At 24.7% G+C, this 12,287-nt stretch overlaps 2 protein-coding genes across 2 annotated transcripts; both read left to right on the forward strand.

Annotated features, from left to right (window-relative positions):
* Positions 1 to 522: 522 nt before the first annotated feature.
* Positions 523 to 6,686, forward strand: LOC130976389 (protein PIN-LIKES 3-like). The gene is made up of 11 exons (XM_057901241.1): positions 523 to 621; positions 1,006 to 1,177; positions 1,572 to 1,651; positions 1,752 to 1,876; positions 3,616 to 3,740; positions 3,848 to 4,072; positions 4,151 to 4,243; positions 4,956 to 5,056; positions 5,225 to 5,277; positions 5,385 to 5,570; positions 6,420 to 6,686. The coding sequence occupies exons 2-11, from the start codon at positions 1,043 to 1,045 to the stop codon at positions 6,542 to 6,544; spliced, it is 1,248 nt and encodes a 415-aa protein (XP_057757224.1). The 5' UTR covers positions 523 to 621; positions 1,006 to 1,042; the 3' UTR covers positions 6,545 to 6,686.
* A 1,836-nt stretch (positions 6,687 to 8,522) lies between these two features.
* LOC130977007 (uncharacterized) lies at positions 8,523 to 11,063 on the forward strand. The gene is made up of 4 exons (XM_057901994.1): positions 8,523 to 8,711; positions 9,337 to 9,451; positions 9,754 to 9,814; positions 10,462 to 11,063. Exons 1-4 carry the CDS (start codon positions 8,681 to 8,683, stop codon positions 10,903 to 10,905), a joined length of 651 nt encoding a protein of 216 aa, XP_057757977.1. The 5' UTR covers positions 8,523 to 8,680; the 3' UTR covers positions 10,906 to 11,063.
* Positions 11,064 to 12,287: the final 1,224 nt, after the last annotated feature.

Raw genomic sequence — 12,287 nt, forward strand, 5'->3', positions numbered from 1 at the left:
AATAATATTGGACAACTTTAATTTATCTAATGTTTTAACCAACTTGAATTATTGGTTAAGAACAAATGTTAAAATTTTAAATTCTGTTTTATATATATTGCAATAAATAATATAATAATCTATTAGCAAATAATGATAGACTTTTAAATAGAATTTAAATTTATAATGAATTAATTTTTGATATATAGACTATTGAAAAAATAATAATCTAATATTCTAAGAATTAAAGTAGCAAAAATAATTCTTTCTTGTTTCACATTTATCATGTAATTACAACTTTACAAACTCTTCTACAATAAATCATTTTAATGAAATTTAATAATATTTTTTCACTTATTTTATTTCGCAACCGTTTTTGGTTAGTTAATAAAATATGAGATTCATTATTCTATATAAATGATTATACATCACATTTAATAATAGAAAGCAAACATTATTTTGGAATATATATTTAAAATATTTTTTTTCTAATTTATATATGCTACTTGCTCACTCACCTATGTTAGCACTAAACACTTTAGAGAACTTTTTCTGATAACGATGATCATCAAGAAAAAAGTATAGTGCTGCTAATTAATCATATTCTTCTTCTGCAAGTTCGTTCATTACCATATCTTTTAGGTAAATGTATTGTATTCTCTTTTTTCTTTCTTACAAAACATGCATGAAACTTTAATTTATTAATCATATTTAACTATAGTTCCTTCTTAATCTATATATCTGAAATTGATTATAATATATTTCCTATATTTTCTCTCAATCTTAACGTTTGTAGATGTTACATATATGTATATTTATGCAATAATCATGTTTGTGATCACTACTACTTAGAAATGATAAAATAATAAAAAAAAGTGCTGTTATTTGATTTTTCATGATTTAATTAAAAATCTCAATTAAGGAAGAAAATAAATAATTTGATATTTAATTGATGCTGTTTTGCTGCACATATATTATCATGATTTAACACTTTATTTGATTTTAATTGTTGGTGCACCTAAAAAGAAATTAAAGGTATTTTCCACTGAAGAAAGAAGAATCAATGGACTTCTTGAAGCTTTTCATTGTTGCATTAATGTCAGTTCTGAAGCTATTGTTGCTCACCTCTGTTGGAATATTCCTTGCACTTGATAGAATTGACATACTCAATGATATTGCTATGAAGCACTTAAATTCTGTAAGTTTCAATTCATTTTATTTTATTTATTTTATTTTATTTTCCATTGTTGTTATTAACCCGTGTAATGTAGTGTGACATGATTAGAAGTTGATGACTGAATTAAAGAATTATATAATCTTTTATGTTTTAGTGACTAAGATTTACTCATCACTTTCACTATTAGCTCATTATTATTATTTTTTAACTGATAAGCTCTATAATTAGCAAGAGAAATAATAATTATATTTGACCATTATTTATTTTCATCCTTCCTTTAGAACTTAGTAACATATGTTAATCTTTCTTTTCTTTCTTTTTTTTTAGGTAGAAGTAACATGTACTAATCTTAATATATATTTTTTAATAATATATTTATTTATTTATTTTAACTCCTTTTTTTCTCTTTGTATAGTTGGTATTTTATGTCTTCACTCCAGCTCTTATTTCAAGTAGCTTAGCAAAAACTATAACTCTAAGGAGCATGATTATGTTGTAAGCTTGTTTCTTTTCTTTTTCTTTTTCTAATTTTTTAATTGACATTTTTCTCCATTAATTAATTACTTCATAAGCTTGTTGAATGATTGTTGTGTAGGTGGTTCATGCCACTAAACATTTTTATTACATATATTATTGGATCAGCACTTGGATGGTTACTTAACAAAATAAGCAGAGTTCCTCATCATCTTCAAGGAGTTGTGTTAGGGTGCTGCTCTGCAGGTAAGTTCATGTAGGTACTGTGTTTAGAAACTCTTCTCTCAATACAAAATTATTACTATATATTATTATTATTTAAATTAACCAAACAATTATTATTAATTTATAGTTTAATTATTTTGTTGATCATTTTAATTTTATCAATTTTTCAATTAGATTCTTATATTTTTTTTTCAATTAGGTCTTTACATTGTTTTTTATTTTATAATTAAGTTATTTTTATGTTTATTTTTTTATTTTATAATTAAGTTATTTTCATATCAAAAATATTAAAATTAATAGAATATTTTTTTCAAAATATATACAGTCAAATTTAGATTTTTAATTATAAATACATTCATTTGTAAAAAAATATTCAATTAATTCTAATATTTTTTACACTAAAAAGAATTTAATTATAAAATTAAAAATAATATAAAAACTTAATTATAAATTTAATAAAAATTATAAGGACCAACTGAATAATTAAATTTTAATTTTTATATATTATAATGTATTTTTTTTTTCTGAATTTATGTTTTTTGAGAAGACAAAAGTATTTTGTTGGTTATATACCTGTCTCACTAGATAGGTATTAGGTAGGTATGTATTCATTATCTGTATAATTGTATTTCAAAAGCAACTTTCAAACCTACTTATTCAAAGTGGTAGATATATATCCTCTTTTAATAAGTTATATATACTTTCATTTATTAATTTTTTATGAGACCCCACCACTTTTACAACTCATGTTTAAGGGTTTTACCCTATAATGCACCATAAAATATAAAGTATTTTTTAGATAAATTATAATAATATTTTAAAATTTTATTTATATTAAAATATAAATTAAATTTTTTATTATTTTAATATTTTTTTTAATTATTTAAAATATTTTTTATTTTAATAATTAATAATATATATTATTTATAAATTTATTTTAAGAATATATATTAAAAATAAGGCTGAAGACACTGACACATGATAGTATTTAAGTATGTCTAAACGTATTTAAAAAAAATATTTTTTATTAAGATACAGTTGAATACAAAAAATACACATGTCATATATTCAAAATATATCTGACCTACAAAAACAACAAATAAAAAAGAAATATCCATACTTCGCAGGTTTCACCTCTTCAAAGATCATATTCCTTCAAAGAATTGTGACCATCTTTAAATTTTTATTTTCCTTTTAATTAACTCGGATGTAATAGGCCTTTCTCATTGGACACAACACATCTCAGTAGTATTATTCATATTTCATAGTATCTTATCATACATATTTTTATAGATATAAAAAAAAAGTTTAATTTTAATATAAATATAAAAAAATTCTTGTGTTTAGATACTTTTTTAAAGAAGTAAATTTAAATATTAATTATTTTTTATAATATAAAAATATACAATTAGATATACGTATAAAATTATTTCTGTAATTAATGTATAAAAATTAAATTCTATAAAAAAAATTATACAAATAAATAAATAAGCAATTTCGTTACATAACTAACAAGAATTCTACTAATTTCTACCAACTCTTATTTATAAAGGTGTTTAATGGAAATGTCTTTGTAGATGTGTTTTATAAAAGTGTCTTTTTTTTATGACTGTATTTAATGGAAGTGTCTTTATGGATATGTCTCCTTATACATGTCAATGATAATTATAATTAAAATATATTATTATGATAATATATTGGTACCTATATACTTTTTTCGATAAATCACGCCTATGACCATTTAATGTTAATGTCAGCAGGAAATATGGGAAATTTGTTGCTTATTATAGTTCCAGCTGTGTGCAAAGAAAATGGAAACTATTTTGGAGCAAATAAGGATGTTTGCTACAGAAATGGACTTGGATATGCTTCTTTGTCACAAGCAGTATGATGATTATGATACCAAACTTCAAAAATCATTTGGAAATTCTCATGATTATTATGATCACAAAATTTCCAAAGACATTAAACTTCTCCCTTTGTTTTTTTCAGGTAGGTAATATTTACATGTGGTCTTATGTATACAACATTATCCGCATATATTCGAATAAGAATTCCACCGTGGCGCAAGTAGAAGACTCCGAAGAAAATGAACTAGAAAACATTTCAAGATGTTCTAATGAACAATTGGTTAATGTTGGGAGCAAATCAGAGACTACTGATCATGCGGATCAATTTGAAATAATGGAACATGCAATGCCTATTAGAGAAGCAAAGGTTTGCTTAATTAAATTTGAGTTATGTATTAGTAGTATCTATGATCTTACTTAAACAATTCTAAACTCTTAAACACAGGTAACAAGAATGGGAAACGTTGTGAAACAAATGCAAATATTGGCCAAAAAGATTGATGTGAAGACACTATTATCACCTTCAACAATTGGATCGGTATGCCAACAATTATCTATATACCAAGGTTTTAAAAATCAAATCGATGTTCGAATTAGCAGAATTAGAGATTCAACTGAATATAATAAACTAAGATTTTTATGTATGAAATTTATATTTTTTTAAAAAGCCATTTTTTCGTGTTGTTATTTTAAATTAAGAAAAAAATGACAAATAAGTCTCTAACTTTTTGTCCTTCGGACATTTTCGTCCTTAATCATTGAAAAATACTTTTAAGTTCCTGACCTTCACAAAATTTGGACGGATCAGTCCCTGAAGGAGGCATTTGGACGGATCAGTCCCTGATGGAGGCATTTGGACGGAAGGACTGATCCGTCCAAATTTTGTGAAGGTCAGAGACTTAAAAGTATTTTTCAATGGTCAGGAACGAAAATGTCCGTGGGACAAAAGGTCAGGAACCTATTTATCCTTTTTTCTTAAATTAATTAAGACTAGTTTACTAGCAACTATTTTTTATTCTGAATTGGACCGATTTGATAATCAGTTTTCGATTAATCAGGTCAAATCAATCAGTTCTGTCCGACTCTCAGAACCAAGATATATATACATGTATACATCATAGAATGTCGTAATGTTGAATTTTAAGATAAAAATTATAGCAATGTCATTCCTTAAAACTTCACTCTCAGTGTTATTAACATAATATCATAGAATCACGTTTTCTCTGTTTTTCTTCAACCTGAAAATGCAGATGGTTGGTTTGGTAATCGGTGTAGTCCCTCAATTTCGAAAGGTATTAGTCGGCGACGGCGCGGCTCTCCGGGTGGTTCAAGACTCTGTAACAATGCTGGGGTAAGAATTCTAAGCCCCACAAAATAAATGAATGAATTCAAAAATAAATAAACAAACAAAGGTACTAGATATTATTTTAATGTAAATGACAATAGTTTTTTTTTTATGTTAAAACCTATTGAATTGAAGTTCTAATCTAAGTTAAAATGATGATGGATGATTTTTCAGGGATGCACTGATTCCATCATTGACTTTGGTACTTGGTGCAAATCTTCTAAAGGGTATAATTACTAATTAAGCAATAATAACATGAATTTACTAACCAAAACTACTTTTTGAAAAATGAATAAAATGACATAAACTAAATGATCTTGGTTTCTTCTTTCAGGCTTAAAAGGACAAAGCATGAACCTTAAAATCATTGTTGGAATTGTTGTAGTGAAGGGTATTGCAGTTCCAGCAATAGGCATAGGCATCATCAAAGCCGCGACCCGATTCGGATTGATCAACCCGGATCCGTTGTATAAGTTTGTTTTGCTTCTTCAGTATGCTGTTCCACCTGCTGTAGCCATAAGTAAGTTCTTAAGAACTTGTAATCTTCTTAAAATGTATCATAGATTTTGATTTTCCAAGAATACACACACTTCTAAGTTCACATATGAAACACTCATGATTTCTTATCATACAAGTAACATTTGTTATATATATATATATATATATATATATATATATATATACAAAACATTTTTATGTATATATCCTCTGTACACCTTTTATTTTGATTTAATTAGTTTCACCAAATTTTCAATTAGATTCTTATGATTTTTTTTTTCAATTGGATCCCTACACTATTTTTTATTTTATAATTAAGTAATTTCTAGTATAAAAAATGTTAGAGTTAACTTCATAAATTGAAGGTATTCATAATTAAAACATATCTAAATCATTAACCGCATATATTTTGAGATAAATATTCGGTTAATTTTAACATTTTTTTATATGAAAAATGACTTAATTATAAAATTAAAAGTAATATAGGGAACCAATTGATAAAAACAAGTATAGAGACTTAATTAAAATTTTAATAAAATTATAGAAACCAACAGAATAATTGAACCTTTTATTTTCAGTATCAAAAGTGACTGATAAAAAATAAAAAATAAAAAAAGATAAAAAATTTGTCTTTTATACTATAAAAGAAAAATATAGCACAGAGACATATACAAAAACGGATACAAATATCATTTTTTAAAGGATTCTTAACATTGAAAAGAATCACCAATTTACAGTTGCTTTTACATTATGGTTTGATCCTTTCATATTATTAACATAACAGTTAATTTTACAGGTTTCTAGTAAATCTATATCAAGAATTTTTGTTTCTTAGTTTGACAGATACTATGTATGTTTTTATGTGTGGCAGGCACAGTTACTCAATTATTTGGAGCTGGTGAGGGTGAATGCTCAGTAATAATGCTAGCAACTTATGCTTGTGCCACAGTTTTCCTTACTCTTTGGTGCACATTTTTTATGTGGCTTGTACTCTAAATTCTCTTTTATTTTTCTATTTCAACATTTTTCTTTACACTAGAAATTAAAAACATAATTATTTGAAGAGTATATCACTTTTTTATGTAACAATCCATATTAGAAATCATATTATTATTGAATGAAATAAAAAAAAAATAGTTTGCTCAAAAGTCTACATAACCATCAAAAAGAGTGATGTAATTTTAACAACTTGATTCTAACAATAATAAACAAGTAAATTTTGAATGTAAAAAAATGGTTCGGCTTTTATATTTTTTTTAATTATTTATTTAATATCTAAAATTTTGTCTGAGTTGACTCAGATACGATTCAATTCGGACAACTAACTATAATAGATAAATTTCTCAACAAAAATAAATATATTTATAAAGTCTTAAAATCAGAATCTTATTTAAGCAACTCCAAATTATTTACCACTCAAACCAACTTCTCCTTAATCTTTTACGTTTACATTGAACATAACCAATATTACAAAAAAAATGCTAAAAAATTATTAAAATTTATTATTTTAATTATCAATTAACCATCAATCTTATTTAAGGTACTTCAAATTAGTCTTCTACTTTTACACTGAAACAATATTACAATTTACAATATATACAAAACAACACCAAATATATATATGAACCCTTCTTTTGAATAATATTATCACATAGATTATGAAGTATATAATATTATATGGACATGCTTCTTGCCCCATTTGTCAGTTTACTTGTGACTCCTAAAACAATATAATTGTTAATTTGTTATAATTAATTAACCACCACGTTATATTTAGTTATTTACATACAAACACAGATTAAAAAGAATGAAATGACACTATTAAGCAAAAGAGAGTTTAATATAAGTAGTAGGACTAGCACCTTTGAAGCTTCAAAGTGTGTATAAGAGGGAAACCATGCAACTTTTTCCGAATATATAGGTACTTTCCTCTCCAAGATAAGCCCATATAAGTAGCATATGCAGCCGCCGCAAACATTTTTAGGCTATTATTTCTCATCAAACATGTATAATATATATATAATAGCTACTAATTAGTTATTATATAAAAATACGTATTTGATGTTTATAAATTTTTTTACACAATTATACTATATATACACAAAAAAAATTATTAAATTAGTCATCCATATAAAATATAAGTTAAAATATAAAATACATATTAAAAATAAATTAAATACCACGTATATTAATATATAAATATATCGTAATTAATTTAGTGGTTAATTTTTTATGTGCTAAGACTTTGAAATTTTAAAAATTAAATAATAAATTATTTGTGAATTATTATATTTAATTATAATTTTATTTTCAAAAAAATATTTTTGATTTTTTTCAAAAGAAAAGTCGACAAGATTTTCAGTTAAAAGCTTCTATTTATTATTATATATATGAAATTTGTCACAATATTTTTATTATCAGAGTGGCGCAGCGGAAGCGTGGTTGGCCCATAACCCACAGGTCCCAGGATCGCAACCTGGCTCTAGCATGAATCATTAACACATAAAATTTTAAAATTTTTTATTATACATTTAATTATTCAGCCATGACAGATTTAATTTTTATATTATGATATTTTTATTATTTTATTTGTTAAAAATTGTTTGGAAAAATATATATTTGTTTGAAAAAATATATAATCACTATTTTTTAGTGTTTACGAGTCATTTTTTATTTTTACTTTTTTGTCCAATGAAAACCTACATTCTCCTTCAGAATTTATATACCTATTTATGAAAAATAATGAATTGACTATTGAGAATAATTATTTTTATATTTATGCAAGATATAATTAATATTTCATATTTTCAATTTATTTTTTTGGGGGGTTTATATAGTTTCTCATGATAACAAAATAAGTTTAATTGATTAGTTCTCCAAAGTATAAGCAGATAGATTAACATATACACAACAGTAAAGAACAAGGTATGTTGCTTCACAAGCTATTCCATGCCAAGAATCATTCCTTCCTTAGCTTCAACTCCAAAAGTGAAGATTCAATCTCCCACTTCTTTATTTTCCCCACAAACCTTGATCTCTTCGATGTTTGAATTCATCAATAATATTGCATACTTGATTGCCCTTTTGATCTAGGAATTCCCAAAATACAACATCATCATCATAAGGAACAACATGAGTTTCTTAGGAGGAATGAGATTTAAAGGTCATTCATCTATCTCTTTTAATTTCCTTTCATTTATTTTACTTTCTTTAATTTGTTTTGTATAACAATACATGACACCTTGAAAATTTTATACATACAAGTATATAATCTAAATCAGTGATAGATATTAAATGGTTTAATTACTCTGTAAATCTTTATAATTTTACTAAATTTATAATTAGATTTTATATTTTTTTTTTCTTTTCAATTAGGTCTCTACACTGTTTTAACATTGTAATTAAATTTTTTTCATGTAAAAAATGTTAAAATTAACAGAATATTTTTTTCAAAAAATATACGATCAAAGATCTAATTAACTTAGATTCTTAATTATAGATATCTTTAATTTATGAAAATATATTCAATTAATTAACTCTAATATTTTTTATATTAGAAAGAATCTAATATCAAAATTAAAAATAGTATAAGAACCAAATTGAAATAAGAAAAATATAAAAATTTAATTAAAAATTTAATAAAATTATAAAGACTAACATAATAATTAAACCATATTAAATTATGAAAATACTAATCAATTTGCAAAGCATGCAACAGATATATATCATAAATAATGGTTTTTTTGTATTATATTATATACTAAATAATAAATATTAGTGGTTTTCAGAGTTGTCAACAAGCCAGATATTGAGTTTGATAACAGATAGATTCTATGACCAAATTGTTGAGAGAGATATCAAGGACTTCCCTGGATTCCACCTTGCAATTCTTGATATCTTCCGGTAATATAATTAAGCATATATAGCATATATATATATACCATGCATATATAATTCTAATAATGAAGCTTAATCCTAAAATATAATGCATGTACTATAGTTTTGAAATAATAATACACATTAATTTCTTTCCATTATTGTGTTGTTTTTGCCAAAAGTTTTTTAACCCCAGAAAAGTTTCCCTTTTTTTACATATTACCTATATATTTGGTTAGTTTTGTAAACTCGTATATCATATACTAATTAATTAAATTTGTACGCTTTTTTTTTATTATTATTCTAAACCTTTTGTTTTATTTTTTCAGCACTATCAACGCAGCCTTACCCGGTAAACACTATGATGTTCCTTCCCAAGACCTTGTAAAGGTTAGTTCTTAGGCCATTTGTATTAGAAAACAAAAAACTGGGTATATATTAAAATTAATCATTATATATTTGTATATAAATATATATTTTTTAATAATAATTAATTTTAGAATACAACTAGTTTCGTTGAATAAAATAATTTAAAATGAAGAGTTCAATTTAGTAAAGGATGATGCTAAGTAATTAATGATTTTTTTGAACAACATAAATAACTACTAATTAAATAAAAATATACTACACCTTTAAATTATCTATCTAAATTTTAATATTAGAATAATTATCCACACATCTAGTAAAATAAACATCTCATATTTATCTACCTATACTTTTCCTTTAGTAAAATGAAAAAGTAAGTGACCCTTTAATTAGTATTAAATTTGTAATATTAATGTTGCGTACAAAGAAAAGGGATGAGCGTTTTATTTTGAATTTCTTGAATGAAACCTTCCTTAACTTTCACTTAGCTTTCACCGATTTAAAAAGAAATTATTTTTAGAATTTAATTTTGATGCACTGTAACTATTTTGTATACGTATATATAATTATCCAAAAAACAGTTATGATTGTAAAATGTTTTATAATATCAATGCATTAAAATTAAATTCATTAATGAATAATAGAAATTATGAAACTTTGTTTTTTTTCAGGATTTGTTCGAGAGTTGGAATGCAAAAGCAAATGAAAAAGAAAGGAAGGAAGTATTGAGTTCATTCATGAAAAAGAATGTAAAGATAAACAAAGTAGATGAGTCAATGATAATAACAGCAATAGTAGCACCACCAGCAGCCATGGTTGTGAAGAGAACAGGACAAACATTGCCACAACTTAAACTCATGAAATCAGTGCCTGATGTTGTTTTTGTTCCATCATTCACCGTTGTGGCACTCATTGCTGTCAAGATCGCAAGAATGTTGTTCATGAAAAAGACAATACCACCACCACCACCAAAGGAAGAACAACCTCAAGAGGAACATCATCGTCCATCTCCAACTAGTAGACAAGTCTCAACTCAACCAGCTGCTGATGATAAATCTCATAATAATAATAATAATAATAATAATAATAAAAAATGCAACTGGCTGTTATTGTGAAGAGTGCGGAATTGTGCATCGCTGAGTTATTTTAACATTTGAATGTGTTCTTGGTGTTATGATTTCATGATATGAAAGGATGAGGTATAGTTTCGTGTGTTACAAATGGAAGAGGGTTGTGATTATTTTAATCAAGTAAAATTATGTTTTATGTAATTAAGTGCATATGCTTAGGTAAATGTAATACTATATTTCTTTTTTTTTCTAAGTCAGAATTTTTATTTATTGGAATAAAATGTAAAAATTTGATCTAAATAGGACATCAGAACAAAGAAAATGGTATATCAATCACCATATGAAGTTGATACTTGAAAGTTGTTAGATGATTTAATTGATCTAACTAAATTTTCATCTAGCGGCTCTCAAGTATCAACTTCAGGTGAAGTCGACTGCACCTAGTCGAGTTTTCACCTTAATTTTAATATCTAAAGGATAATAAAATACGTGTTCACAGTAGAAGATTTAGAGATTGCATCGTCCCACTGAAGCGATAGATCTTCTATTAATCTTTTCATTGCCAAGGTAATTTTAACGCTCATCACCACTTTGTCCTCAAAGATTCTTTGGTTTCTCGTATTCCAGATTTTTTAGAGAGTAGCAGCAAAGAGACTTTTCTTTTGTTTTTCAATCGAGTCATTTTTAAGTCTTTAAACCATATTTCTTTACTATTTTCAAAAATTTGAGTTATCACCAGGCAATATGAACTTCAATTTTATTCCAGATTTGTTGGGACTTCATTTTTTTCTTCTGCTGCAATACTATATTCTATGTTATTTGATGTAAAAATAATTTTTTATCATTTTTAATACTTATATTATCTTTATGTGTAATACATTGTTATTGAAAATATAGATATTTTTTATTTATATGAAATAAAATTTTTTAAAATTAATATTAAATAAACTTGATTTTTATTATTAGAAAGAGATAAGCTTAAAATTAGATAGCCTAATTTTAATATTATAAGTTTTTTATTTTTTTATTTTGTGAAAACTAAAATTGGAGGGTCGATCCAATTTTAATTAAAAAATTCAAAAAACGTAAATTATCAGAAGGTTTACTTTTTTTTTTTGTGAAAAAATTAAGTAACACAAATAGCTATGTCCGATTTATGCTAGGACCATTTACCTAGTGAGAAATCAGTGCCTCCAATTTTAGAATTTCAGAATGGGATAAAGCATCTAAGAACAACTCTAATGGGTAAGAAGTTGTGACACAAATAGAAATTTACAGTTGAAGAGATAAGAGAATGAGTTTCTATATAGTTTTTGAGAAGGAAGAATCTTTTTGAATGGAGACTCATATTCAATATTCACTAGTAATAACTTACCACTTGATAAGTTATTATAAAAATAATTATATAAAATTTAAAATAATTAAAT

Source organism: Arachis stenosperma, chromosome 4, assembly GCF_014773155.1.
Source record: "Arachis stenosperma cultivar V10309 chromosome 4, arast.V10309.gnm1.PFL2, whole genome shotgun sequence".
In the NCBI taxonomy this organism is placed as follows: domain Eukaryota; kingdom Viridiplantae; phylum Streptophyta; class Magnoliopsida; order Fabales; family Fabaceae; genus Arachis; species Arachis stenosperma.

Bases quoted from the DNA above. Each gene is read 5' to 3' on its own strand.
- LOC130976389 (XM_057901241.1), top strand. From the start codon at position 1,043: ATGGACTTCTTGAAGCTTTTCATTGTTGCATTAATGTCAGTTCTGAAG. The intron at 1,178-1,571 runs GTAAGTTTCAAT...CTCTTTGTATAG, and splicing joins CTATGAAGCACTTAAATTCT to TTGGTATTTTATGTCTTCAC. The intron at 4,244-4,955 runs GTATGCCAACAA...CTGAAAATGCAG, and splicing joins CACCTTCAACAATTGGATCG to ATGGTTGGTTTGGTAATCGG.
- LOC130977007 (XM_057901994.1), top strand. From the start codon at position 8,681: ATGAGTTTCTTAGGAGGAATGAGATTTAAAG. The intron at 9,452-9,753 runs GTAATATAATTA...TTATTTTTTCAG, and splicing joins GCAATTCTTGATATCTTCCG to CACTATCAACGCAGCCTTAC. The intron at 9,815-10,461 runs GTTAGTTCTTAG...GTTTTTTTTCAG, and splicing joins CTTCCCAAGACCTTGTAAAG to GATTTGTTCGAGAGTTGGAA.